Source organism: Phascolarctos cinereus, unplaced genomic scaffold (assembly GCF_003287225.1).
Source record: "Phascolarctos cinereus isolate Bilbo 61053 unplaced genomic scaffold, phaCin_HiC Scaffold_2;HRSCAF=192, whole genome shotgun sequence".
In the NCBI taxonomy this organism is placed as follows: Eukaryota; Metazoa; Chordata; class Mammalia; order Diprotodontia; family Phascolarctidae; genus Phascolarctos; species Phascolarctos cinereus.
Window position 1 is genome coordinate 325129995 of NW_027555625.1, and position 18194 is coordinate 325148188.

Genomic DNA, 18194 nt, shown 5'->3' on the forward strand with positions numbered 1-18194 from the left:
TGCATTAATAGCCAGTTTGAATAGGTCAAGTAGTATCTGTTTTAATTGAACACCATATTGTCTCATCTTTAATTTTTCTTCTAAATCTAGAAGAAAAATTGATTTTATTTATTGATTTTGCTCTCCGCTCTAAGAAATCCATAGTTTAAATATCCAAAGACAGTTGATTTAAAAATGACTCCCACATTGGTATCTAGTTGTTGAAAGACAGGATTCTATTAAGCTTGGGTAAGACAATGTTAGGCTCTAAATCCATGATGCTATATAATTAATATCATTTCCAAAGATGGTGTTAGTTATTCTCTATGTCCAATGCCCTCCAGATCTCTTTTTAAAGAAAGTATTTATTGTATTCAAGTATAAAAGCTTCATTCTGTGTTGGGTACAAGCCTAAGCCTCTTCTGTTTCCTGGTCCTGAGCCATATTTTCCAACTTATTTTTCACTGAACTCCCCTGTGGACTTTTGCACTAATGCCACTGAATTTTACAGAATATATTAATTTCATTTGGAGGATCTTATCAAGGTCATCATAGCATTTCTTTACCTCCTCATCCTCTGCAACAGATAGTGGTGGCCAAAACTGCAGTTACTTTCACAGTGGTGTTTTTTACTAACGCTTCTCATGAGCAATGCAGGGTGAGGTGGCTAAGCATACCACATTTCTTGTTACCTTTAGACATCCAATGCGACCAGCTCTGCCTCTCCAGAGAAAACCTGTATGTTGGATTTAGCTGCAACCTCTTCATTTCTTGGGGTTTCCTATAGTGAGAATATCAGTACTGATGTGATTCGGTTCCTCCAATACCATGTCAACTCATTGGTCATTGGATAAAGACCTCCTGTTTCTAGCCTAGCCCTCCATTGTCTTACCTCCCTATGGCCCCAGGCCACTTCTCACCCTTAATCCTGTCTAGGCTCCATTCTCCCTGGGCCACTGGATCCAGGTCCCTGGAGTTCTATTACCTCATAGACCACTTGGCCACTCCTAGATCCCTCTCATAGTCTTTCTGTATATAAGGTCCATCTTGTCTCCATTAAGATGCTCAGATTCTTATAATCTAGCTAATAGCTTATTAATGTTCAGACTCCTTAAGAGTCTGCCCAATATGACAGATGTTCTAATAAACCTTGTCTTTGGCTGGAAAAAAAAAAGACCTCCCCTTTAGAGTACCAAAGGCTGAATTGATATTTTCAGACATCTGAAAACTAGGTGATCGTTAACACCTACTAGCTAACCCTTTTTCTAACACTCTGCCATTGTCAGGGCAAAAGTATTAGGGGATGGAGTATTTTTCTTTACTTCAGGGGTTGCCATGGTCAAAGAATTCATAAGATCATAGATTCTGAGCTGGAAAGTAACTTAGAGGTCATTGAGTCCAATCCCTTCATTTTACAAATGAGGAAACTGAGACTGAGAGAGGTTTGGTAACTTGCCCAAGGTTACATATAATAATAATAATAATAATAATAATAATAATAATAATAATAATAAATAGTAGCTAATATTTATACAGTGTTTACTATGTGCCAGGCACTGTGCTAAGCACTTTACAAATCATTATCTCCTTTGATCTTCACAACAAAGAAGGTAGGTGCTATATTATTTCCATTTTATAGATGGAGAACCTGAGGCAAACAGTGTTTAAATGACTTGTCCAAAGTCACACAGTCAGTAAGTGTCTGAGGAAGGACTTGAACTCCAAGCAGTCCCAACTCTAACCCAATGTTCTATCCATGGAGTCTACTAGCTGTCACCAGGTATCTCTCCTGTGGGTGATGAACCTCTCCATCCTTGCTTAAGCTATTTTCAGAAAATAGACATAGAATTGTTAGGATCACAGCAGAATGTTTTTCCAGCATGGCAAGAGGATGAGGCCATGAGGGTCCTGTGAGTGTACAGATGGACATTTTTCTTGGAATCTATAATCAAGCCTCAACTTTCCCAACCTCAAGAATTCAGGTGATTTTATTAGTAACCTCATTTTTACTTTCCCACTGGCAACCATTGCACTATCATGACTACTTGAAGTAGAAAAAAGAATGAGGCGTGATGTGTGCAAGTCTGTGGAGCAGCTGGTATCCTACCAGGTGCTTTGGGAGGCCATCTCCAGTTGTCCTGATCAATATTTTGCCACTGGATACAGATGGCTCCAGAAATGAAAGCGAGGCTGGTGACTGTGCACAGCCCTGCCTCACCTAAATCCGATTCACCTGCATGTCATGCCATCACCTCCCTGATGTCACGGTCTTCTTCAGGAACGAAGGACAAACAACGAGGTGCTTTACTGGTCTTGTTCACCCTACTGTTGTAAAGAACACCCTGTACATTCATTGCATGTTTTCATTATTTGCCTTTTAAAACTCAAGTTTTATGTTGCAATTATGCCCCCAAAGTGTAGTGCAAGTCCTTTGGGCTCTAAGGCCAAGTGTGCAAAGTCAGTGATTCAGCTTAGTGAGAAAATAGAATACTTTATGCCAAGATGTCTGCAGCCACTGTCAGCCACAAGTTTGGTGTTAACAAATTGACTATTTATTATGTCTGCAAAGAGGAGGAGAGTATTTATGGTACTATAGATTTTACATGTTATAAAAAGTGACTATTGTCTGAAATCACTGTTTTTTTTTAATTGAGATGTTAGCAAAAAGGTTATAGAATTCTAGGGAATTATTAGCAACAAAAAATGTTTTGCATGTTACTGATTTTATTTTGTACGTAGCATTTTATGGGTTATTTCATGATTACTGTGTTAGGAAAAGCGCATATTATCAGAATTAATGTTTTGTTATAAAGAATTATATACAGAAAAGTATATTTTCAGCAATCTCTAGCAAAAGATGACAGTTTTTGGTGTAATGGGAACTTAACCCCCTATTTCCCACAGGTTCAATGTATCAATATTTGTATTTTTAACTCCATTTTCTAGGAACGTTACCCCCAGGACAGTTGAAGATTGACTATCCTTATAACAGACCTTACTCCAAGATGAACGCCCTTGCCCTCAAGAGTTTAGGGCCTAAGTAACCCAAGTGAACCCAGTGGTTCAGGGTTGCCATAACCTTTTAAGTTAATTTAGGCTTTGCTCCCTGAAGACTATAATTCTCAGAAGACTCGTGGAACCATAGAATGTCAGAGCTAAAAGGGACCTTAGTTCAAACTCCTATTTTACAAATCTGAAAAATGAAGCCTGGAGGTGTGTAGCTACTCAATGTCAAGGCCAGGGCTCAGACCTAAAGCAAATGAATTGGCTCCTGGGCTGGGCCAGCCCCATCATTCCACCAGCTCAGGATTATGTCTCCCACAGGGACACCGGAGATGGTTTCAGCCAGGCATGACTAATGACACAAAGGTGAAGGGCAGGAGTGTTCCCAAACTCCCTACCTCGCTTGTTGTGGGTCTGTCATCCATTAATTTACCTAAACCTTTCTCAGGTGTATTTGTGCTCCCCTGCTGGGTAAATCTGGTCTTCCTTCCAATTATACTATACTTTGCCTTTTTTGTGGGTGTGGAGGGAGAGAATTTGTCAAATCCGAGTCTGGACTTTGACAAAACATCCTATGTCTAACCATCACTCCCTTTCTATTTGCCTTTGTACATCCCCCATCCCTAGTTCAAATTTCTTGTCTTGGGAAGACATAGGGGGGATGTGGATAGGGATAGGAGGGGAAAGGGGAAAGAGAAGGCCAGTCAAGATACACCAACAACCTCAGGCTCAACCACTGAGTGGGATATACCAGTGTCTTGACTTTCCCTCCTCCTTTCCCAGCTGGCTCTATGAAGGCCTGAATCGAGAGAAAGCAGAGGATCTCCTACTTCTCCCCAGCAACCACGGAGGGTCCTTCCTGATCCGGGAGAGTCAGACCAGGAGAGGTACAGACCATAGAGGCTGGGACTGGGGCAAGACCCAGTGTCCTAGAGTTGAAGCTGGGTTGGACTGGGCTACAGTAATTGAATTACAGTATGGTTTTAAAGGAGAAATCGCTTCTCCCCCACCCTCAAGGTATAATTAAATGTGGGTATATTTGTATGTAGATATAGATATATACATATACATATACATATATACACACATACATATACACATACCTACATATGTACATATAGACATATACTTTCCCTAACAAATTCTACACCTGATCTTTGTTTTTATGTTTGTGCGTATCTCTTATTTCCTATCCCTCCTGACTCCTCTAGTTTACTTCTACCCCCTACCTTACCCTCCTATTACTTGGCCTATCCCCCCTCCAAGGATCCTTTCCCTATTCTCTCATTCCCATAAACCTAAACACCTTTCTATGCCCCTCTTTAACCTATTCCCTCGCCCTCCCCCTAAAGATCCCTCCCTTATCCAGAGAAATTGCTTTTTAAAGTGTCCCACTTTCCAAGTTTCCAAAGAATTCAGTTTGATCCAATAAGCATTTATTAAGAGCCTGCTATGTGCCAGACACTGTGCTAGGCCTTGGAGATCTAACAAAAAAAAAATGAAATAATCACTGCCCTTGAGGAAACAATAATTAGAGGGAACAACACCTACACAGGTAAGTAAATAGAAAATATATAAAAAGATGACAGTTCCAGGTTCAATCACTGTATGGGTCAGTTATCTTGTCTCTCTATATGGCCACAGATGCTAATGATAACCTTGGTAACCTAAACTGATACAGATTCATAGCTTTAGCTATAAGGGAACTGGATCAGAGGGTATGGTTGATTCAATGAAGCTCCATCTGACCATAGGAGGGGAAAGACAGAAAGGAAGGAAGGAAGGAAGGAAGGAAGGAAGGAAGGAAGGAAGGAAGGAAGGAAGGAAGGAAGGAAGGAAGGAAGGAAGGGAAGAAAGAGAGAAAGAAAGAAAGAGAAGGAAGGAGGGAGGAACAGAGGAAGGAAGGAAGGAAGGAAGGAAGGAAGGAAGGAAGGAAGGAAGGAAGGAAGGAAGGGAGGAAGGAAGGGAAGAAAGAGAGAAAGAAAGAAAGAGAGAAGGAAGGAGGGAGGAACAGAGGAAGGAAGGAAGGAAGGAAGGAAGCCAAGACATTGGTTCTACTGAGGACAGTTAGTATAGCAACTTTGAATTCAATCAATGGATAAGCATTTATTAAAAACCTACTATGTGGCTGACACTGTTCTAGTGATATAGCCAATAAAAATGAAACAGTCCCTCTGTTCGAGAAGAAAGACAACATTTATGTTAATAAGCATAAACGTGGCTCAAAGGGCCAATTGTATGGGACACTCCTCAGTGGTGAAGATCAATCCTCTGTACCTGTGTGAGGGACAGGGCAGACATGGAAAAGCATGAGATAAGAGAGATCTCTTTTCATTCTCTTCAGTCGCTTCTGGCCTCCAGCTTCAAGAGAGAAGCTGGATAATGACACCCTACTTCATAACTGTATACAAAGTAGATGCCAAAAAAACCCAAGGTAACTGGGGGAGGGGGAGGTGGGGGGGGAGGCCACCAGCCCTTCCGGAATCAGGAAAGGGAAGGAAAGAAAGATTCTAGGAGGCAGAGGTGATGAGGGAATGCATTCCAGGCAGGGAGCCCAAAGGTGTGGAGATGAGAGATGGAGGGTTGTATTTAAGGGACAGCAAGAAGGCTGGTTTGACTAGACCAAAGATTGTGGAAAGGGGAGTAATATATAATAAGGCTGGAAAGGTTAAGTGTTTATATTGGATCCAAGATGTTTGATTGAGAGTTTGTTTATTGGGAAACATGTGACCTCTTTAGGAAAATCGTCTCCAAGATCTCAGAAAGGAATGTTTTATCCTTAGAAGCCTAGCACCATGCTTATAATGGAAAAAACACTAGACCTAGGTTTTGATTTTTTAAAATCTTTCTTTAAAAAATAAATTTTTTGATATGTTTTGTTTTTTCAACACCTAGATTTCTTCCCATTTCTACTTCTCTTTTCCCTCCTAATGAGCTATCTCTTACAAAAGGAACTTTTTTTTCTTTTTCTTTTTTTTTGGTGAGGCAATTGGGGTTAAGTGACTTGCCCAGGGTCACACAGCTAGTGAGTGTTATGTGTCTGAGTCCGGATTTGAACTCAGGAACTCCTGACTCCAGGACCAGTGCTCTATCCACTGTGCCACCTAGTTGCCCCTAAAAGGAATTTTTTTTTAAAAATAGAGGGAAAAAATCAGCAAAACCCATCAACACAATGAAAAACAATCTGACATTATGTGCCACATTCCACAGCTGTGGAATGTTGTGACTTGTGGTTCCACCTGACTTTTCCCAGCTCTCTTGCATACAGATGATGGGTCTTCTCTTATCCCTTCTTTGGGGCCAAACTTGTTCTTTGTGTCTTGGAAACAATCAGTTTTGATCCATTTGCACTGTTGTAGATAACTGTGTATATTGTCTTCCTGGTCCTTCTCACTTTACTTTGCATCAGCTTATATGTCTTTCCATGCATCTCTGTAATCATCATGCTCATTGTTTCTTATAGCACAGTAATACTCCATTACATTAAGGAACCACAATTTGTTTGGTCATTCCTAATTGATTGACATCAGCTTTGCTTCCATTTCTTTGCTACAACAAAAACTACTGCTATAAATATTTTGATGTATATGGCTGGGCTTCCCTTTTGTCAGTCACCTTGTTGAGGATATTCTAGCTGGGATTCTACTGTCTGGTGTGACTTTAAGTCTTTTCATCTCTCTATGTTTCCGTTTTCCCAACTGTAAAAAGGAGAGGACTAGACTAGATGATTCTATCCAGATTTCAAGAATATGGTTTCCTGTGACCTCCTGCTGCCTTTGCCCCGACACCAGACCAAAGAGCCCAAGTCTATTTATCCCACCATAATTTGAGGTTGTAAAAGTCAAATCTCAATTATCCTGGCTTCTTTGCTTCTCCCTCATAAGAGAGAACGAGGATGAAACTCCATGCTTCCCTTGGAGCAGTTCTGGAAGATAACATTGATGCCCTACCTAATCTGGGTTTGAGATGTCATTGTAGATTTTTTAGTGAGCCAGAAACGTTCAGAAAGATCCAGAATCATCCCTTCTTGAACTTCTTTGGAAAGACTTTGCCTGCCGCTAAACCCTCCCGTTTCCTCATTTCTTCATTGAAGTGATATACATGACATCCCACTGCTTTTCTTTTTCTCTCCTACTTCAAGCATTACTTGCAACCCTGTCCACTAAATATTTAGGAACCTGACCTTCCTCATCCTCTAAACAAATCTTCAAATAATCCTGGACCCTCACATACCCTATAAATTATCAAATAAGACCTGCTGTCCTATTTCCTGTTCCTTATCTTAGGCGAAGGCAGTGAGGTGGCTCAGTGGATAGACCAGTGGGCCTGGAGTCAGGAAGACCTGAGTTCAAATGTGGTGTCAGACATTTACTAGCTGTGTGACCCTAGGCAAGTCACTTAACCTTGGTTGGCCTTAATCCACTAAAGAAGGAACTGGTAAACCACTCCAGTATCTTTGCCAAAAAAATGCCACGGACGGCACTTTCCATGGGATTAGGAAGAGCTGGACGTGAACAAACCGCAACTTTAGGCAAGAGATTATTTGCAAGGCCTAGTTAAGTTCACCTTTATGGTGTCTTTCCAAAAGAATCACTGTCAACTGAAGGCAGGACATGAAGAGGCCATTCTGGTAACTATATTGTAATGGTTTTCACTCAGGTTCTTACAAGTCCTAATGTAAACTGTGACCCAAAGTTTCTTTGAACTCACACGGATGATAAAAACCAAGACAGCCAGCAATCTGATATGGGTGTACATATACAATCCATGACATATTTTAAAATTTAACCTGCATTATTAGTATTTTCTCCATCACTCAGGGATGGGGCACCCGTGGTCTCGAGGCCACACGTGGCCTCCTAGGTCCTTGGGTGCAGCCTTTTGCCTGAGTCCAAGTTTTACAGAACAAATCCTTTTATGAAGTTTGGATTCAGTCCAAGGGCCGCACTTGAGGACCTAGAGGGCCACTGTGGCCTCGAGGCTGCAGGTTCCCCACCCCTGCCTAGACAATCAACAACAAACAACAGGGTGCAGTGAAATACGGTGGATTTGAGAATCATCAGCATGGAGATGGTAGTGAAATCCATGGGGGCTGGTGACATCACCAAGTGAAACAGACTAGTGAGAGAAGAGAAGGCCCAGGACAGAACGCTGAGGGACACCTGTGGTTGGAGGGCAGGCTCTAGAAGAGGACCTAGCCAAGGAGACAGAGAAGGAGAAGGAGAACCAGGGAAGGTTGGAGTTCCGAACACCTAGAAAGGAGAGTTGTATTAAGGAGACAGTAATCAGTTGTATCAAAGGGGTCAAGGAGAATAAGGATGGAGAAAAAGTTGGTAGAAGAAACTTCTACCTACAAAGTTCCCTAGATTGATGAAATCAGAAATCCAGCCCCACCCCCACAACAAAAAAAAACAGCCATAATAGCTTTTTTTTTTTAAGCTGCTATATTACTTTATTGATTAATATTGAGCTTTTAGTCAGCTAAAGCCCCCAGGGCCTTTTCAACAGGTTACCCTAAACCTGTACATGTATAACTGACTTTTTAAACCTAAGTACAAGACTTTTACTTTTGCCCCTAGACCAGGGGTAGGGGACCTGTGGCCTCAAGGCCACGTGTGGCCCTCTAGGTCCTCAAGTGCAGCCTTTTGACCGAATCCAAACTTAAATGTTCTGTGAAGTTTGGATTCAGGCCACACTTGAGGACCTAGAGGGCCACACGTGGCCTCAAGGCCATAGGTTCCCTACCCCTGCCCTAGACTCTACATTTCCCCCAAGTTTCCTGGGTTATTTATATTCTAATGGAGAACTGGTTACCCCAAAGGAATGATTCTGAGCTGGAATATGAAGTACCAGGAGAGGGTGGGGCAGATAGCTGAAGGAGCTAGGTGGCACACTGAGCCTGGAGTCAGGAAGACCTGAGTTCAAATCCAACCTCAAGCATTTATTACCTGTGTCAGTCACTTAACTTCTTTCTGCCTCAACTTCCCCAACTGGAAAATAGAGATAATAATAGCACTGACTTCCTAAGTTTGTCGTGAGGATCAAATGAGATAATATTTGTAAAGTGCCCAGCACTTAGTAAGCACCATATAAATGCTAGCTATCATTATTATAATATTTTGGGGTTGGGGCACTGCCCCTTAGATCACATGTGCATTGCCATAGTCATAGTAAGTCAATCTTATTTTGATAAATTGACTTATTTTTTGCTTCACCTGCTTTCTTCACCCCAACAAATCTTTTTTTTTTTTAACATGCTGTTTTACAGTTGAGGGATAGGAGGAGGAGCTTTGTCTGTTTAGAAATCAACAGCAACAACTTTCTTGCCAGGTCAGGGGCCCTGGAGGAGATGGGCCTGTGCAGCTGGGGGAGTGGGGGTGGAGGATGGGGAGAGAAGTAAGTAAACTTATGTGTCAAGAGACCAATTAGTATGCAAACAGGAAACCACAGGGCTCCTCTAGCTGAGATCCCAGGTGCCACTAAAGAGAGATAAGAGCCCACAGATGGTCCCCAAGCAGACAAGGTGCCCCTGGAAGGGGAGAAACCAGAGCAGGTACTGAGAGCTCTCTTTTCCACCGCTTGGACACTTAAACACACATACTCTGACTCCCTTGGCCACTCTACATGCACAAAAATATCCTTACTCCCTTGGACACAAACACTCTCTCTCTGTCTGTCTGTCTCTCTGTCTCTGTCTCCATCTCTCTCTCTCCCTTCTCTCTCCCTCTCTCTCTCTCTCTCTGTCTCTCTCTGTCTTTCTGTCTCCGTCTCTCTGTCTCTCCCTCTCCCTCTTCTCTCTCTCTGACTCTCTCTGTCTCTCTCCCTTCTCTCTCTCTATTTTTTTGCTTCACCTGCTTTCTTCACCCCAACAAATCTTTTTTTAACCTCTCTCTCCCTCCTTCCCTTCTTCCCTTCTCTCTCTCCCCCTCCCTCCCTCTCCTTTCCCCCCCTTTCCTCATCCCAGATTCAGAACCCTTGGGCAGATAAATAGTGAATAGGAGCAGGAGGCAGGCTTGCTTGACTTTGTTAGAACGTCAGAAGCCTGCCCTGGGCCCTTGCTTTGGTCTCTGACACCTCAGGGACAGTTTCCAGAAGCTGTGCCATAGTCACCTTCTCCCTGATCACCTTGGAGTTTGAGCCATGCATCATCAGTATTGTCATCAACAAGCAGATTCAACCCAGACTGCGGCAAAGTCTAGTCTTGGGGGCTAGAAGAACGAGGATATAATCCCTGCCTCACAGGCTAGTTGGAGACAGGAAAGAAGCATGAAACCATACTGGCCCCGGGGAAGCTTAGATGGGCAAATGCAGAGTGAAGTAAGCAGAGCCAGGAAAACAACACGCGCGATGAGCACAGCTACGTAAGTGGAGAGAACAGTAGCAACAACAGAACAATTAAAACTGAATGATCAATCTTAGACACCCATGCCCCCCCCCCCAAAGAAAGACTTGAGAAAGTGTCTTTCTGACTTCTTTGCAGCGCTTGCAGACCATGGGTAAGGCACACTGCCTGTGATGTTACATTTTTTGTATTGGTTAATATTTGTTTGTTTTTTGGCTAGGCAGTGGGGTTAAGTGACTTGCCCAGGGTCACATAGCTAGTAAGTGTTACGTGTCTGAGGCTGGATTTGAACTCAGGTCCTCCTGAATCCAGGGCCGGTGCTCTATCCACTGTGCCACCTAGCTGCCCCGGTATTGATTAGTTTTGCTGAAGTGTTCCTCTTTTTGTTTTATTCTTTGTTATGAGGTATGGTTCTCCTAGAGGAAGCAGAAGGGAAGAGTATATTGGGAAATGTATTTCAAGATGAAAGATGTCAATGCAAATTCTTTTTTTTTTTCTTTACACATACCAGGCTGTACCCAGCCTAAATGCCACAGGAATATAAAGGGAGCAGTGACTGCTTAGGGCTAGAGTACTCAGAAAAGGTTTCATGGAGAGGGAAGGATTTGATCTGGGCCGCAGTAGGTGTGGTAACCAAAAAAGTTGATGAGGACTTGAGAGGCATGGCTTTTGGCAGTAAGGAAGTGGTAGACCTGTTGTACCATTTCCTGGTTAGACCACATCTGTTCATAGACTTTAGAGCTAAAATGGATCTCAGAGGCTCCCTAGTTCAACCCCTTCTCCCTTTACAGATGAATGATGCAGCTCATGAAGGACAAGGGTCTTGCCCTGGGGTCACACAGGCAGTAAGAAGAAGAAGTAGGATTTGAACCAGGATCCCTTGGCTCCAAAGTCAGCATTCTTTCCATTGTACCATAAAGGGGTCTTTTATTCAGTTCTAGGCACCAGAGCTCAGGAAGGACATTGGTAAGTTGGAGGGTATTCAGAGGAGGGGCTACTGGAATGATGGAGAGCCTCAAGTCTCTGCCATGTGAGGAATGGTTAAAGTAGCTGGCAGAAGAGAAGACTGGGGAAACTAGGGATGTCATGTGGAAGAGGGATTAGGCTGCTTCTCTTTAGCCCCAGGGGCAGAAACAAGAACGATGATTAGGAATTCCTACAAAGAAAATTCAGAAAAAACTTCTTAACAATTACAATTGCCTTAAAGTGTAATGGGGGCAGCTAGGTGGCCCAGTGGAGAGAGCACTGGACCAGGAGACAGGAAGATTCATTTTCCTGAGTTCAAATCCAGCCTCAGAGACTTACTAGCTGTTTGACCCTAGGCAAGTCACTTTAACCCTATTTGCATCAGTTTCTTCATCTGTAAAATGAACTGGAGAAAGAAATGGCAAAGCACTCCAGTGTCTCTGCCAAGAAAACCCCAAATGAGGTCATGAAGAGTCAGACGCAACTGAAAACGATTGGACAGCAACAACAGATATGCCCTTCCCCTTCCCCAAACCCACTAAGCCAACCCTTCTAATGAAGAAAAATAATTAAGCAAAACCCATTTGATACAATAGTCACATCTGATGACATATGCAACATTCTGTACCCAAAGCCCTCATCTTCAGGGATGTCCCAGAGCCAGCTGGTGCTGGCTTTAGAGGATTATTGTATTATCAGTGAGAGCATTTACACCTCAGAAATAAGCCAGGCACAAATCATGGCTTGATTTTCTTTTTATTGTCGACACTTAAGAAAATCATGGAGAAAATGTAATGTATTTTAAACTTTAAAAATGTGTTGTGCAAACTTTTTTCCCCCTGGAGAACCAGTTGTTAAATAGTTACCAGGACATCCCTGGCTGCCTCTCCTAGGAGATGAGGGAGGTGCATGTCTTCATCCCTCCTTTGAGGTTAAGATTAGTCTTAGCTTCATTTAACGGTCTTTTCAATTACGTGACTTATATGTGATTGTGTATTTCGTTTTCCTGTTTCTGCTTAAGTCTTCTCGTATTTCTCTGGATTCCTCATATGCCTCATTATTTATGACAAAATAATTACATCAGTATACCACAATCTGTTTAGTCATTCCCTAATTTATGGGCACCCACTTTGTCTCCAAACTTTGTTTTACTATCACAAAAGGTGCAACTATGAATCCTTTTTTTTTTTTTTTGGTCTTTCACGTTCTTGGAGTAAATGCTCAGCAGAAGATCTTAGGGTTTGTCAACAGAATTTTAAATGTAGTCCGGACAGTACCGGTCTTTAACCTGTGAATACCTGGAGCTGCACAAAGCAGGCCAGAGACAAGAGTGCCAGTTTTATCAATTACTTTCAGAGTGAGGAATGCTCTACATGCTAGAGTAAAGTCATAGGATATATACATAAATCACAAGTGGGAAAAGGGTAGGGAGGGGAGTGGATTACAAACAATCATTTCCATGGCCTGAGTGGTTTCCCATGAAAAGCCCATGAGTGCAGGACAATACAGGTATTCTAGAGTCCTGTGGAAACAGTATTGTTTCAAGCCTTGGGGGTCATTACTTGGTGGGGCCCAGGACCAGAGTTCTGCCACGGGAACAGGTTCTATAATCTTTGATTCGCTTCACTTAACGTACACAAGCACAGGAATGTAGTGATTGGGAAGAGCATTGTCAAGCATTTAATTGATCATTTCAAGCTGCATTGTAAGCTTCTGATGCCCAAGCCAGAAGAGGCAGCTCTGAGAAATCTAAATTATTAATATATTCACTACACATACTATACTGATTAATATGAAAATCATAATAATCCCCTTCCTAGATTAAAATATTTCTTCAACCATTTCTCTGGCATAATTTTAAATTATTGTCAAGAGGGATTATAACAATTCACAGCTCCACCAACAGTGTATTAGCGTGCCTGTCTTCCTGTAGCTGCACGCTTTTGGAAATGGCTCTTTTCCAACCACGAGCTGTTAGTGATCACTCGCTGCTAAAAGAACCTTTTCAGAAATTCTAAGTTGCTGATTCAATTCAATCATAGATAATTAAGAAGTAATTGCTGAATCAAATTGGCCCTGACAACTCTAAAGTTTAAGCAGGATACCCCAGGAGTGGTAAAATCAAAATTTTCCCTAAAATTGAGGACAAAGTCTTTTGCCCAAAATTTTGTGAAACACTCAATGGGAAATGATAAGAGTTAAAGACCTAGGAGGGGATGCTGAAAATGAAGAGAAGGTGGTATAGTTATAATGACCAGTGTTTGCTCAGGAATAACTCAGAATGATAACCACACCTCCCCCTTTCATAGAGAAGTGGTGGACTCTGGGTGCATAGCCTGTCAGAAGAGGGTCACTGTTGATTTGTTTTGATGGTTTTACTTTCTTACAAGGGTAGATTCACTGGATGGAGAGAGGGTATATTAGAAAGAGGATACCAAATAAAAACAAAGGGCATAAATAAAACTTTTTTTGGGGGGGTGAGGTGGGGTGGAGATAAGCTTTGGTAAGTGCTCAAGAAACCATTGAGAAAGTTTTCAATCACCAAGTACTTACTGGACCTACTGAGTAGCCAGCCCAGATTTAGACTGGGAAAAGCGGGAAAATCTTAGAGCATGGCCTCAGTTTCCCCAATTGTAAAATGGGGGTTGGCGTTAAACTTTAGAATGTTGTATTCGTCTTTATAGTCCAGCCAGAGGCCTGTCATAGAACATAGATTTTCAAAGCTAGAAAGTACCTTAGAGAATCAAATCTAACTCCATTTTACAAAGGAGAAAAGTGAGGACCAGAGAAGCTCAGTGACCTTGCCAAGCAAAGTTTGTGACAGCTGGGGATAGAAAGCAGGTTTTCTGTCTCCCAGGCCAGGGTAATTTTCTACTACCCCCACGTAACCCCTCAGGTAACAACACTGATGAAGAGAATTTGGACTGAATCATACTTTTTCCTCTGTCCTAAATAAAGGTCCTCATGTTAACCCAGCAGTCAGCACTTGCTTGTGTGGGTCCAGCTGGGAAGGGAACTCCAGACACAGAAGTGTCCTGGAGATATAAGGTCTTCTTAGGGATGTGACTCATCATTAGGAAACAGGTGTCTCTTCTCCCAATTATCCAAACCTTGGTGGGGACATTTAATAACTTTCCTCAAAAATACTTTATCAATATCTTTTCTTCAAAAATTTCTTTCATTAAAAAAGAATTCATTCAGTAGGGTTGTTTCTTGTTTGTTTGTTTAGTTTTGCCTTTCTTTGTATGCCCAGAGCTTAGCACAATTTCTGGCACACAGTAGGTGCTTAATAAATGCTAATTGACTGACTGACAGAATAGCTCTAGCCCGACCTACTCTTCTTCCATAATCACAACCAATTCTTCATGGTTTTCAGTTGAGTTAGGGACCAAGCTATGGGTCCTTTCCTGTTCCTCTCTCCTGACTCTGTGTCTACCTAAGGTCAGCAGTCCCCATGCTATCTATCAGGGCTTGGAGGCATTTTTGTAGCTGGCTGGAGAAGGGTATGGAGCCCCAGCCTCACCCCCATGGATCTCAGGGGTTTCCTCCTTCACCTTATCTCCTATATAGGTGCTTACTCCCTGTCGGTGAGGCTGAGCCGCCCCACCTCTCGGGATGTAGTCAGACACTACAGGATTCATCGCCTGGAGAATGGATGGTTCTACATCTCTCCTCGTTTCACCTTCCCCTCACTCCAAGCCCTGGTGGACCATTACACAGGTACAGGGTTGTATCCAATGTTTGGGCAAGCCAGCTGGTTGGTCAGGATATCCTTGGACACAGAAAGGAGGGAAGGAAAGATCCTGGACACCATCCCAACCAGATGCAGTCAGTTCTCTTTCCTTTCCATACCCTATCCCCCAGGAAAATCTGTTGAGAAGCATAGAATGCTGGACAGAGTCCTAGACTTGGGATTCCAGATACCTTGGTTTTAATCCTGGGTCTGACAGTAAATGGCACCTACAGCTAAGGAAGTTCTGAGTTCAAATCCTGCCTTAGACACTTAATAGCTTATTTTCCTCACTTACCTCATAGAGTTCTTTTAAGAACAAATGAAATACATCTTTCTGATGGTCCCTCCTATTGGTTTTAATTTTTTACTTACAACTTCACTAATGTGAAAATATGTTTAATGGGTATGTAAATGTAAAGCCTATGTCAGATTGTGCGCCGTCTTGGGGAGGGGGGGGAGAAAAAGGGAGAAAAAATTTTCAACTCAAAAGCATATGGAAAAAAAAATTTAAAAAAAAAGAACAAATGAAATAACACAGTAAAATGCTTTGTAAACCTCAGAGTGCTATGTAGATGCTAAGTACTTATTATTATTATCTTAATTGACCTTGGGCAATTTTCTTCCCCATTCTGGGCCTCAGTTTACTCCTCTGTAATAAGAGTTAGACTGGAGGACCTATAAGGGCCCTTTTAATTCACATTCTGTCACTCTTAAATTCCCAGCTGGCAAGGTGATGTAGTTCCCATGGCATCCATTTTAGCAGACCTCTTTCTCCACAGTGGTCGTACATTTCAAGGGAAGACCTCACTGTGTGGGGGTGGGGGTGGAGGTCATCATCATCTGGGGGAGGGTGACCAGTGGGCTGGTATTCCTTCTGACCCCAAGTTGCCTTAATATGTCTAACATATAAACACTAAGTGATGATAATCATTAGTTTTAGACTGTCAGAAGTGGAAGGGACCCTTAAAATCAAAATACCATTCACTGTGGAAGAGCCAGGATTGCAACCTCGGTCTGATTCCTAGGCCAGGTCTCTTTCTATAGCACTAATATCATGACTCATATTCTTTGTCCTGTGGCCCTGAAAATGATGCAGACAGGCCCAGGCAGGGCCAGCTGGTCATGCCCTGAGAGCAGGAAAGGCTTCCTCCTGGGCCAGGGGGATGGATGGTGGCTAAGCTGGGTGGGGAGGCAGGATCTGGGGGAGTGACACGGGCTAGCTCTTCCACAGAGATGGCAGATGATCTCTGCTCCCTGCTGAAGGATCCCTGTGCCTTTCACCGAGTGGGCCTGCCTCCTTTGAAGAATATCCCACCACCAGTGTCTGTTCAGAGCCCAGCTCTCGATTGGAAAGAAGTGGACAGGTAAGAGGCACTCCTGACTGCCAGGCTATCTCTGAGGCTAGAGGAGAGGTGCTGAACCCTGGGGAAGTTCGCAGTCTACATGGGGAAACTGAGTTTACATGCAGGAAACAATCCAATGGGATAGAATCGATGCTAAAAACTATGAGGTGCTAGAACAGTTAGGGAAAACTTGTTGGAGGTGGGACTTAGCTGAGCCTTAAAGGGCAGACAGAAGTGTGATAGGTGGAATAGTAGGAAGACATTCCAAATCTGGGATAGCACAAACAGAGGCACAGTAATAGGAATCTCATTCAGAGAAGTGATGAGATGTTGCAGTGTGTGGCACACAGTAGGCACTGAATAAGTTGGGGGACCAGGGATCAGACTGGATATATAAAGGGAAGGCCAATGATGAAAGAGACATTTGGGCAGGAGGGAAGCGTAGTAGGTTCCTAAGCCTTAGTATGAGCAAAATTTAAGTGACATGAAATGTGAAGCATGTGGAAGACATTAATGATTTCTGATCATCTTCTCTCTTCCTTCCATACAGCTCACTCTTGTTCTCAGAGGTGTCCTCCTCAGGTGACACGTGTCCCATTAGTGCAGGGCTCCGAGAGGCGATTGGCACCTATATCAGCATGACTGAGGACCCATCATTGGACATCAGTGGCCAGGGGAGACTCAAGAAGGGGAATTAGGGCCAAAGTACTTTGAAGATGTTCTCCTGTGCCCCCCTCCTCTGTTGACTTTGGAGAAGCGATATGCAAGGGTTCTTTGGGCAGACCTTCTTTAAGGGCATTTCCTCTTCCCATGTGGCCTCAGAGGCTGGTGGGTGTCTCCCAAAATGGGACCTAGAATTTGCCCAGTCAAGGCACTATAGTGAACTGTACCAAAGCCCAAGACAACAACAGTAAAACCAATCCCACAAAATCACAACTGGAGTTGACTCCAATGCTTTCACTAAGAAATTCTCCTTCCATCTTCTTGTGGGGCTTGGGCCTTCCCCATCCTGGGTGAAATTAGTAACCAGTTCCCCACAGGTTTCCAGACTTGAGATAAGCACCAAGGTGGCTGCCTGAGAATCTAAGTGTACAAGTTCCAACACAACTTAAAAACTGGTCCCAATGTAATGGTGAAAATTTTCATCTTCCTAGGCCTGTAACTTTTGCCTCCCAAAGAGAGCCAGTCCCATTCTCCTTCAGCAGATGGCTCTCTTCCACAGCCTCCCTGCTGAACTGCTCCATCTGGGGCCTGTTCCTGCCTTTTGTTTTTGGTCACTGTCCCCTCTGTGACTCATCTATCATTTCTACCTTGTCTTCCTTCCTCCTCTGGGCTGGTTTCCATTAGTATTCGCTGAGCTAGGTAGGGGAGATGGGAGGTGATCACATCAGTAGCCTCACTGACAGGCTCTTCTGCCATCTTGTGGGCAGAAATGCAATTGCTACTATCTGATCCTTTATCCAGGGTTTTGCTAGGGTCACCGACTTATAGGACTTATTCTACCCAAAGCTTGACCCAGGGTTCACATTAAGAATGTATAGGTGAGGGGCAGCTAGGTGGTACAGTGGATAGAGGACTGACCCTGAATTCAGGAGGACCTGAGTTCAAATCTGGCCTCAGACACTTACTAGCTGTGTGACTCTGGGAAAGTCACTTAACCCCAATGCCTAGCCAAAAAAAAAAAAAGGATGTATAGGTGAGAAAAACGCTGGCCCAGGAGGCAAGCAAACTGGGTACTGGTCCTGCCTCTTCCACTAACTGGCTATATAACCTTAAGCAAGTCACTTGTCTGAACTTCAGTTTCCTCCTGTGTAAAATGAAGGTGCTG

The 18194-nt window shown here is 43.1% G+C and overlaps 1 protein-coding gene across 3 annotated transcripts in view; it reads left to right on the forward strand.

Moving 5' to 3' along the window:
* SLA2 (Src like adaptor 2) overlaps positions 1 to 17302 on the forward strand; it is a 39601-nt gene extending 22299 nt beyond the window's left edge. For 2 of the 3 annotated variants that reach the window (XM_020998745.2, XM_020998747.2), the window contains 4 exons: positions 3766 to 3869; positions 14861 to 15010; positions 16255 to 16387; positions 16917 to 17302. In XM_020998745.2, coding sequence (XP_020854404.1) covers positions 3766 to 3869; positions 14861 to 15010; positions 16255 to 16387; positions 16917 to 17064 — 535 coding nt within the window. In that variant the 3' untranslated portion in view covers positions 17065 to 17302. The remainder of the gene's footprint in view (positions 1 to 3765; positions 3870 to 14860; positions 15011 to 16254; positions 16388 to 16916) is intronic. The other variant, XM_020998746.2, reaches the window with a different exon arrangement.
* The last annotated feature ends 892 nt before the right edge of the window (positions 17303 to 18194 follow it).